The 10,582-nt window shown below is 41.7% G+C and overlaps 1 protein-coding gene across 1 annotated transcript; it reads left to right on the top strand.

The window, feature by feature from the left end:
- The first annotated feature begins 5,504 nt into the window (after positions 1-5,504).
- On the top strand, positions 5,505-9,513 carry LOC124703311. Its single transcript, XM_047235534.1, has 2 exons — positions 5,505-5,941; positions 8,944-9,513. The coding sequence occupies exons 1-2, from the start codon at positions 5,505-5,507 to the stop codon at positions 9,269-9,271; spliced, it is 765 nt and encodes a 254-aa protein (XP_047091490.1). The 3' UTR covers positions 9,272-9,513.
- The last annotated feature ends 1,069 nt before the right edge of the window (positions 9,514-10,582 follow it).

Raw genomic sequence — 10,582 nt, 5'->3', positions numbered from 1 at the left:
GATCTGAGGAGGTCATCACTCCTGAAGAAGAATGGCTCTCTAAGCATGGCAATGTGACTGAATTTGAACATCTTGGTCTTCCCGGTCCTTCTCGCCGTCGGCGCCCCCCTAGTGATGATGTTGAGCCCGCCGAGTCTGATGATGATGAAGATACGGAGGAATCCTCCGAGGATGATTGAGTTTTCATGGGACGATGTAGCATCGCTTCTTTTCTCCTTTTTGGTGTCTTGATGCCAAAGGGGGAGAAGAAGGTCTAGTAGGACTTGCACGGGATTTGCTAGGATTTGAGGGCACAAGCATTTGCTTTTTATCATTCCGTTAAAGCTTGTGTCCTCCGTTTACCGTCTATGTTTATGTTGAACCTTATCTTGTGCTTTATGTGTTCTATGTGTGGTGAGCAAGACTTTTTAGTGAGTGAACTATTGCTATGGTCTTCGGTATTCTATATGGTTGAGAGTATTGTTATGAATTGGTATGACCATCTTATATCTCATATTGTCTATGGATTCATCTACTTGATATGGTCATGGGACTCTTGTTCATGAATTTGAGAATATTGTCTTGTATTGTTGAGGATGTCAGTATGCAAGGGTATGATCTTAACATCTCAACTTTTATCTTTGTCCATACATTATCTATCATATACATATTATGAGCATTGTGCTTTCTACCTTGAAAGTTGGAGTTGCTCCATACCTAATGTGTGCATCAATTTTTCTTGCATAAATTTCTCGCATGCACACATCTAGGGGGAGTTTCTTTCTTATATCAAGCACAATGATATTCTTGCTCTATTCTTTGCAAAATCCCGGTATTGTCATCAAACGCCAAAAAGGGGGAGATTGAAAGAACATTTCATGATCTCTAAGTTTTGTGTGTTTGTTAACAACACCGATGACAATTTAACCGTGTGCTAAGTGGTTTACAGTTATGGAAAAGATACCACGGAAAATCTCGACCCACTCAAAAAGGAAGAAAAGAAAAGAAGGAAGAAGCTGAAACCTGGCAGTGGCCGGCACTGCCGGCAACTCCGGGCCGGCACTGCCGGTGTGTACACCCCGACACTGCCGGCGTTTTCGGCCCGGCACTGCCGGCCTGACTGTCGATCTGCAGTTTCAGAAAAGTGGCCGGCACTGCCGGCGTCTCAAGGCCGGCACTGCCGGCGTTTCACCTCCAACGGGCAGAAAAGTAGGTGGGGTATAAATACCCCCATTCACCTACCTTGGAAGGCTGCTCAAACCCTAAGATCTTCATCCTCCATTGCCGAGCCACCAAGAACACCAAAATAGCCAGATCTCCTCCTCAACCACCCAAATCACTTGTGCTTTGGAGAATCGAAGGAGAAGACCCCGATCTACATCCTCACCGAAGCGTTTTTCATTTCCCCCTCTTATGCTTGAGGGCCCCCTTGCTAGTGTTCCTCTTTGGATCCCTAGTTGTTGTTGTTGATGTATGCTTGTTGATTTGTTGTGTTGTTACAGATTTGGGAGCCTCCAATTTTGTTGTGGATGTGTGCCCCAAGAACTTTGTAAAGGCCTGGTTTCCGCCTCGAGGAAATCCCTTAGTGGAAGTGGGCTAGGCCTTCGTGGCGTTGCTCACAGGAGATCTGAGTGAAGCCTTCGTGGCTGTTGGTTTGGCTTGCGTAGCAACCACACTCCTCCAAACGTAGACGTACCTTCTTGCAAAGGAAGGGAACTACGGGAATCATCTCCGTGTCATCGCGTGCTCCACTCTCGGTTACCTCTATCCCACTCTATCTCCTATTGCGTAGCTATATCTTGCTTAGTTGATATCCTTGTCATATAGGTATATTCACTTAGTTGCATATCTAGAGAATTTACCTTTGTGTCAAGCCTAAGTTGAAAAAGAACTAAAAATTGGTTAGCACCTATTCACCCCCCCCTCTAGGTGCGGCATACGATCCTTTCAATTATTTGTTGAGATTTGTTTGGATCAAGGTAGGAAAACCCCACTCAAATACATGGCACGTCATACCCCGTCGCTTAAGAAAGTTCACTAATTTTCCCTTTTTCGTAAGTAAAAATTTCATTTATCATCATCGGGTTCAGTTGGGTCCTTGTAAGAAAAAAAAGTTAATACATTCTACATAGTAAAGAAAATAGAAAATTTATGAAAATGAGTTGAAACGCCAGACAAAAATCAGTTGCTAAATGAATTGCGGTTTGTTAAGCATTGTTTATGATACCATGTTCCACTATTTCGTTTGATTTGTAGTTCAATAAGTTCCATACAATGTATCTCGGATAGTAGCATTATGGCATAACAAATACGGCTGAGTTTTGAACAAGTATTTTGAAGTAACTAACCTTTTCTTTCTCTGTTGGAGGCATCTTAACCAGCAAACAAAAACTTTTCCATGGATATGATAATTTGCATCTTGTGTTACTATTGATATTGCTGCAATTTCACACTTTTATGTTGCACATAAACAATGGTATGGAAAGTATTTATCATCCGAGTGCAAATTTTGGCACAGCTGAATGTCTTCCGCCTCCATGCACCCACATGACCATGTATAGAACATCGGTCGACAAAATAAAACTCATGCTAGGTTGCCTCGGGAAAGTACTCAATACTAAATTAAAAAATTGAATCTTTGGTTATTTATCTAGATTTGCAGCATTTAGTACTTTATCTTTTCTCGAGTGAATCTTTAGTTAGGTGCCGCATCAGCGATGAGGTATGGCTTGTCAAGTATTTATCTTTATTTATTTGTGAATCTTTAGGTATTTGTTTAGATTTTTGACTACATTTATTAGTACCTTTTAGGAAAGTAAAAAAAATATTTGTTAAGATTTAGTTATTATTTATTTAGATTTGTTTGGATCAAGGTAGGAAAAAAGCACTCACATACTTGGCACGTCATACCTCTGCGCTTGAGAAAAAAAACACTTATTTTTCTGTATGTAACTAAAGATTTTCTTTCTCGATTTGTAGATTTGAGGAATCTTAGCCACCAAACGAAAACTCATCCCTCGCTTGGATAATCTGCATCTTCTGTTAGTATTGATATTGTTGCGATGTCACACTTCTACGTTTCACTGAGACAATGGTATGGGAAGTATTTATCATTTGAGTGCAAAGTTTTGGCACAACTCAATGTCTTCCACCTCCATGCACCGACGTGACCGTGTATAGAACATCGGTTGACAAATACAAGATGATCATGTTGCCTCGGGAAATTATTCAATACTAAATTAAAATTGTGAATCTTTGGTTATTTGTCTAGATTTGCAATACTTAGTATTTTCCATTTTCTTAAGCGGATCTTTAGTTAGGTGGCGCATCAGCGATGAGGTATGGCTTGTCAAGTATTTATCTTCAGTTATTTGTGAATCTTTAGGCATTTGTTTAGATTTGCAACTAAATTTATTAGTACCTTTTAGGAAAGGAAATTTTTATTTGTGAATCTTTAGTTATTATTTGTTTGGATCAAGGAAGGAAAATACCCCTCAAATACTTGGCACGTCATACCTCGTCACTTAAAAAAATCACTATTTTTTTCCCTTTTCTTAAGTGAAATTTTAATTTTTCATTATTAGGTTCAGTTGGGTCCTTGTAAGAAAAAATTCTTTAATACAAGCTACATATTAAAGAAAACATAAAATTTGTGAAAATTAGTACAAACGGCTGATAGAAATCGATTGCTCAATGGATCTCAGTTCGTTTAGCATTGTTTATGAAACCGTGTTCCACTATTTGGTTTGATTTGTATTCCAAGAAATTCCATACAATGACATATCTGGGATAGTAGCATCATGGCATATCAAGTTGGACCAAGTTTTTAGCAAGTATTTTGTATGCAACTAAAATTTTATTTCTCGATTTGAGGCACATCTTAACCACCAAACAACAACTCCTCCATGGCCTTGATAATCTGCATCTTGTGTTACTATTGATATAGCTGCAATTTGACACTTTAACGTTGCACAAAAACAGTGGTATGGGAAGTATTTATCATATGACTGCATTTTTTTTGCACAACTCGATCAATGACTTCCGTTTCCATGCTACAACATGACCGTGTAGAGAGCATCGGTTGACAACTACAATTCATGCTTAGGTTTCTCTACAAAATCAAATACTACTAAATGAAAGTTGTGATTCTTTATATTTATTTATGTAGTGGCGTGTTGAAATTCTAACGCATTGCACCTTTTACAAGGCACATAAGCAACGGGGTATGAGGAGTGTGTGTGCCAAGTATTTGTCATTTGAGTGCAAGATCGATGCCGACGTCGCTCAGATGGCTTGGTTTACAACACGTCCATACGGAGAAACACGGTTTCACCTAGAAGATACAAATCACATGGAATGTGATTTCAAATAGTAAGACAATCAATTATGGCGTCTCGTCTAGGCAATTAGTTAAGACGGCTACTATTTCTGTTTCTGCTCAACCGAAACTCTGTTACATGAATACATTTTTTCCTAGAAAGAGTGTTACCTCCGGCCTATGCATCGATCGGTACACGCAACCACCAATACAGAGAGAGAGAGCACTAGCGGGGCCACCTTTAGCACACTTCCTCTTGTGCTGGAGTTTCTTTTTCGAGCAATGTACTATAGAATCGTTTACGTTTCCGCGTCAGAATGGATGTGAGATAGCTTATCTGTAATGCTTGATTGCGCACATGGAAAATTGCATATGTTATCGGTGCTTTGCAACGTCATGATGTCACATACTTTACGCGATGTGTCATCCTGCTTGCAATGGTGAAAATATGTCTTCCTGCGTGTGTCTATCCGTTATATTTTGTCTATTTTCGCTGAATCCGCTTTGTTTCCGATCTGCATCCGCATCCGATCATTATCCTCTCCGCTTCGAATCCGGGAAAAAAATGTGATAAATGACATAGAGAGAGCATTATACAATTCGATCTGATTCGTGTACATCCCTACATGCATGAGAGTGTGGTGTGGAGGACACGATTTGTGGTCTACTGTAGAACAAAACACAGCTCAGGCGTAGGCTGCAAGCCGTAATAAACGTCCCGCATAGGCAAGCACTAATGGCGGCAAATCGGCTGGCCTTCTATTTCCGGGCAACGGAAAACTTATCGCGTAGGCGTTTCCACCTCGGCTACGCAACGGAACAGCACAGGCGCTCCATCCATCGATCGATCGTGATCCTCGACAGATCACGCGGGGCACGCAAGAAACCTCTCGCGGGGTGGACCCCACACGTCATCCTCCTAGTTCCCGCAACGGTTCGCGCCGGACGGCGGTGCGTGGAGCGTTTATCACGGCTTGAAAATTCGCGAGAGAATCCCAATGCAGCCCCTCTCTCGTCTCCACCTTCCCCTGCTCCCTCCTTCCCTTTTATTTTCCTCTCCAGAAGAAATCTTTTGATTGATTCAAAACAATCTCTCTCTCTCTCTCTCTCTATATCTGCCTGTGGCTCGCGCAGGCATAAACAACGCCAAGGAGCCGTCCCCGCTTGTCCCCTCGATAAACCCCCGCTTCGTCGGTCCACCCCACCCATGGCGTCGTCGGCGGCCGGGGGCGGCGGCAGGCCGGGCGAGAGGAACAGCAGGGACATACGGCTGACGGTGCAGGAGGCGGCCAAGAAGCTCGCCCTCTGGCACACGGCCACCTTCCGCCCCATAATGACCCACGACGACCTCGACCCCATCCTCGCCGACGCCGGCTTCGTCGCGCTGCCCATGCCGCCAGACCCGCACCCGCAACCGCAGGATCAGCCGCAGCCGCAACAGCAGCAGGTTCCGGTGCGGTGGAGGGAGTACGCCTTCCTCGGCTCCGGCGCCGGGAGTAATGCGGTGGTCGGCTGGACGGGCCCGCGGCCGCGCCTGCCGTACCCGCGCGTCGACGCGCTGCACATCCGCACCTACCAGGCCTTCCTCGGAGCCGTCGAGGTCTACCTCGGCGCCGCCCGCGTGCCCAACCTCTTCCACGTCAGGTTCCGACCTTTTCTCTCTCTCTCTTTCCTTTTCTTTTCTTTTCTTTTCTTTTTTTGTTCGCTTATAATAATAGCACCAGAATAGGAAACCAGTAAAACAGAACAAACAAGATACCTGTACCTGTATTTATTGTACGCGAGGCCATGGAAATTTGAAGGCATATACATACACCTCACCCGAAACAAATTCAGCTCTCTGCTCCTACAGCGGCCCAAGAGGTGGCGCCTTCCGTTGACTCCCTCTACCCCTTGATCTCTGAATGAATGGTTACAGACACACCATGTCTTCGCTATCCTGATAACTTCAGAAAAAATGCGCAGTAACTCACGGTCACCAGCGTTGGTGTTGCCGACCGCAGCTTCTCATTTGTGCCATCACCAGTTAGGTTGTGAACCCACGATGAAAGGAAACAACGTACTACGTCTTCCGCAGTAAAACACCACATACATCTGCTCCTGCTGTGCTGTATATACAGATAACAAATCAGTTGCTTCGCTTGCGCCTTGATCCAGAGGCTGACAAATTGGATCACCCTAGCTGCACGATCTTATTATGGTTGTAAATCATCAACCCATGCATCTTCTATCTTCGATGAGATTAGCCATTGATTTGTTTCCTTTTTCTACACCGTTTGTTCTAGTCCCAACGAAATTGGCGTTAAGCAGTACCTGAATTGTTTGACATCACTAAGGCCACCTTGTTGCGTGGGTGACAACATTTTGCAAGCCCATCCATCAGTGGTGAACCTTCTAGTACCATTTTTTGTATATCGCCGACGCACAACTCCTAGAAGAGTCCCGATGGGGTAGGCCAAGGAGGATGTTGAGGCATAATTTTTAGGCCAGTCTAGGCCATTGATGATGATGTTGAGATTGTATTCTTTGTGTCGTTTCAAAATCTAGTTGTTATTTCCCCAATTATAGAGCCTAGTATAGATTATAAATAAAACAAGTGGTTAGACCTAGTATCTCAACGTAAGTATAAAATATCTAATTGATAAACTATTGTGAAAAAGGAAAAATAAATAAAAATTGGAATTAATATCAAATTTCGTAAGTTTGAAGTATGTAAAATACTTGAACTTTTAAATTTTATGGGTCAAATCAGATTTAGCACATGGATTCTCATTAACACATCCAATATTTGCACAAATCAAATCTTCTTTTTGCTGATTCTGGTTTCACTATAATACCCAACTCATAATTATCTCTAAATCTTCTGCAGAAGTAACATTCTCAAAATAAAAGCCAAACTATTTAAATATTTTTAAACGCTACACAAATTGTCCTATTGTCGACTGTTTTGCACAATGACAACTAGATAAGTTTGTATGATGTTATTTACTTAAAGTGTTTCATATTTACTCTTTGTTTGTTGGTTTTGGATCGTATTTCATTGTTGCGGGTTATAAGATGTATGGTCGACCCACATTCGTGGTTGTTGCGCCAAAAATTAAAAGTTCTTAAACATTATGAAATTCAACATGCTATTTACATTTTTACCCCCAAACGGCTTAGATATTGCAAACAAAATGATTTTATACGAACTATAATAAGGACTAATGTACAATGATACAACTGTTTGATTATGTCGGGTACATATTTAATCCTACTCATAGTTGAACGCAAAAATATTTGGCTTTTGGAGATACTGAGGTATCCTATTAAAATAAAAGTATACTCATTTAGGAAGCTAGATTAATACGTTCCCATTTGTTGCTCTTACATCCTTGCTTGCTAATCTTCTAACTTACCATATCGAGAGAAAGTGACATGATTATATAGGCACTCATAGTCATTGGATGCTTGACACCGTCACTTTCCAAGATATTAGGATTGACCTTGTTGTTGTTATTTCACATCAAGCTCACATACCCCCCCCCCTTCCAAACAAAATAAAAGATCAAAAGGTTGTTTACAATTTTTAAAATGACAAAAATGTTCAAGATCTTACGTGTTACTAAATGTACTTATAAATTGGGTGAGTTATGCACAAGATACAATTAATATAGAGCTAATATAACAACTTCAGTAGGGCATGAAAAAGTCAAACCATGGAAACCGGCTACTGAGAGCTAGCTCAATTTCTTTCACAAATCCAATCTGCACTTCCAATCTAGTACTCTCTCCGTTCCATGGAACATGTCGAAAGTTTATCTAAATTTAAATATATCTAGACACTAAATAGTAGTGCCTTGATACGTCTGAACTTAGACAAACTTCCAACATGTTTCATGGGACGGAGGGAGTATGAAAAATTGAATTAGCTGAAAGCGGTTAAACCATGCCACCGTTTTCGTACACCCTAACGCTAGATACTTCGTAAGTAGCACAAATGGAAAAAAAATTACTAGAGTAAAAAATTGCAAGTGTACTTAGTATCCCCGCATGTACATTTGTATATGTTGATTTTTTTTTTGGATAATTCCCAAGATCTCTAGGAGGCGGAAAGAGATGAACTTGGGTGCAACTCGCAGACATGACATATCACCACCTTCTAGTAGCTAGAAGGTCGACTATAACTTTCTCTTTCTTTTAGACCTGCATGATTTTAAATTTGCATGGTACAAATATTTTTTTATGCTCCTTTCAAGTAAAATCTGGAAAGGTTAGAATGATTATAGAAGTTTGCAGTACAATAATTGAACATCAGTTAAAATACTAATTAAATATGGGGTGATATGTTATCGGCAAAAGTGCACTTGTTACTACCTTGTTGGCCTAGAACTACCCCATGGACCCCATTAATTATGATGAGTTGAGAATGCAAAAAAATCGCGGGAATTTAGCATTTCATTTCCTGCTGTAAAGTAAAAAGTCTGTGGTTTCAAAAACAAATAAACCTATTTTTAGCGTCCTCAACCTCCCTTCAACATAGGCACAAAAAAGTCTGTGATGTTCCATGGTTGATCAGTGTTTCCTTTTCCACTTGTATTCCTTAAAAACTATCCTGAATAAAAGAGCCAATTCCAATTCTTGCATTGTTTTTTTTTTCTCATCAGGTGCATGCCAGTGACAACGAAACAGGACAGGGTGTTCGACAAGGTCTTCCGGGCTATGAGGAGTGACCAGGACGGCATGATTGTCTACCGGGATGGCACCTTGGACGATGCCACCTTCGCTGCCATCTGCAGCGAGCATACCCCCATCGAGGACGTCGGCTACCATGTCATCCCTGGCAACGCGTGCAGCGAGCTTCGCTACCTCCGGCACGGCAAGATCCATGGTGGCAACTGCAATGAGGAGACCTGCAAGGGTTACCCCGGCTACATTGATGTCGTCCGGCTCAAGGATGTCATCCCCAGGCCCTGCAGAAATATGTGGGTCTAGGACAAAATCAATGTCGAGAAATTTCCATTACAAAAATTGGGAAATCCAGTTTGCAAAAGTAGATGAGGTGAGATAGCCAGCTAGTGGCTTGTTAGCGAGGCTTGAGATCAGTGGATGGTATATCGTGGTAGCAGTTTTGTTTTGTTTATTCATTTGTTCTTCTCCAAGTTTTGTAATCTGCTGCATGTATGTCTGCATCAAGAGGTAGCAAGTTTTGTCAGCGTAATAAGGTTTGGAGAGATGTCTGTAGCTGGATTGGCTATCAATAATGTCGAAATGAAAATAAGAAAATTCCTAGTGGTTACCATATATGCATTTACTGTTATATGCTATATGTTCTTCTGTGTTTATCTCTGATCATTTTGATGCGCCATGTACGCATCAATTCAATAGTTCATCAGTTCTTAACAGGGATAATTACTCTGCTGAGATGGTGTGGCTTTTAGTTGGATTGCATCATTAGCCTTTTCTTTGAAGTAGCTTTTCATAATTGTGTTGTTAGATTGGAATCAATTGAAAGCAAATTGTCTTGGCAAAAAGAAAGGGAAAGCAAATAATTGACTCTGTTAATAATTTAACCTGCAGAATAAAATGCATCTGCTGCGAGGACTCAGAGTCCATCTGCTACTAGCTTATTATGCCTGGGAAGCGCTGAAGCCAAGGCAAGAAATACCAAACTTGCACCATGGTCTATTTGCTGTCGATCTCACACGGCTCTCTTTTGCTTCCTTCTAATTGCTTCTTTTACCTTTTGCGCTTTTGCTCTTTTTGTAACCATTAGGTCCTGCAGATCTCCAGACATTCCAATCTGTACTGCAGGTCCAGCTAGCCAGGCTACACTTCAAAAGCAAGCTTGGCTTGGACTCGTCAATGGCGTTCGTACGTCCATGCCATGATCCCTACGACCAATGGCTCTTTCTTGAACCATATCGATCTGCATCTGCAACTGTAGATAGCACATGGTGACATGAAACACTGAAGAGACAGGCACATATATATTTTTGCATCTGTAACTGTAGCTGAAATCAACATTGAGAGTTGAGCTCCGGGATAACTAAATTAGGAGTAGCAGGTAGCAGCAAGAGACCTAGCTAGGCCTCGATCGGTACGACCACCACCGGTCGCGCTCTTCTCCATGTAGACCTAATCTCCCTTTAGGAAAGGGAAAGCAGTTTAGCTAGGTCTTGTAGCTAATAGCTTCAAAACACCAGGGAATCTCTTGGAACACCGTCTTTAACCTTTTCCCTTCATCACATCCTGCCGGTGGTTCTTTTGGCTCTTTTTGCTTTTTCCCTAACTTGTTCAGCTGCT

Source organism: Lolium rigidum, chromosome 1 (assembly GCF_022539505.1).
Source record: "Lolium rigidum isolate FL_2022 chromosome 1, APGP_CSIRO_Lrig_0.1, whole genome shotgun sequence".
Classification (NCBI taxonomy): domain Eukaryota; kingdom Viridiplantae; phylum Streptophyta; class Magnoliopsida; order Poales; family Poaceae; genus Lolium; species Lolium rigidum.
This window is presented reverse-complemented; position numbering and strand designations above follow the sequence as displayed.

Excerpts from the sequence above, each read along its gene's own strand:
- LOC124703311 (XM_047235534.1), top strand. The coding sequence starts at position 5,505 with ATGGCGTCGTCGGCGGCCGGGGGCGGCGGCAGGCCGGGCGAGAGGAAC. Across the intron at positions 5,942-8,943 it reads CCCAACCTCTTCCACGTCAG|GTGCATGCCAGTGACAACGA; the intron begins GTTCCGACCTTT and ends TTTTCTCATCAG.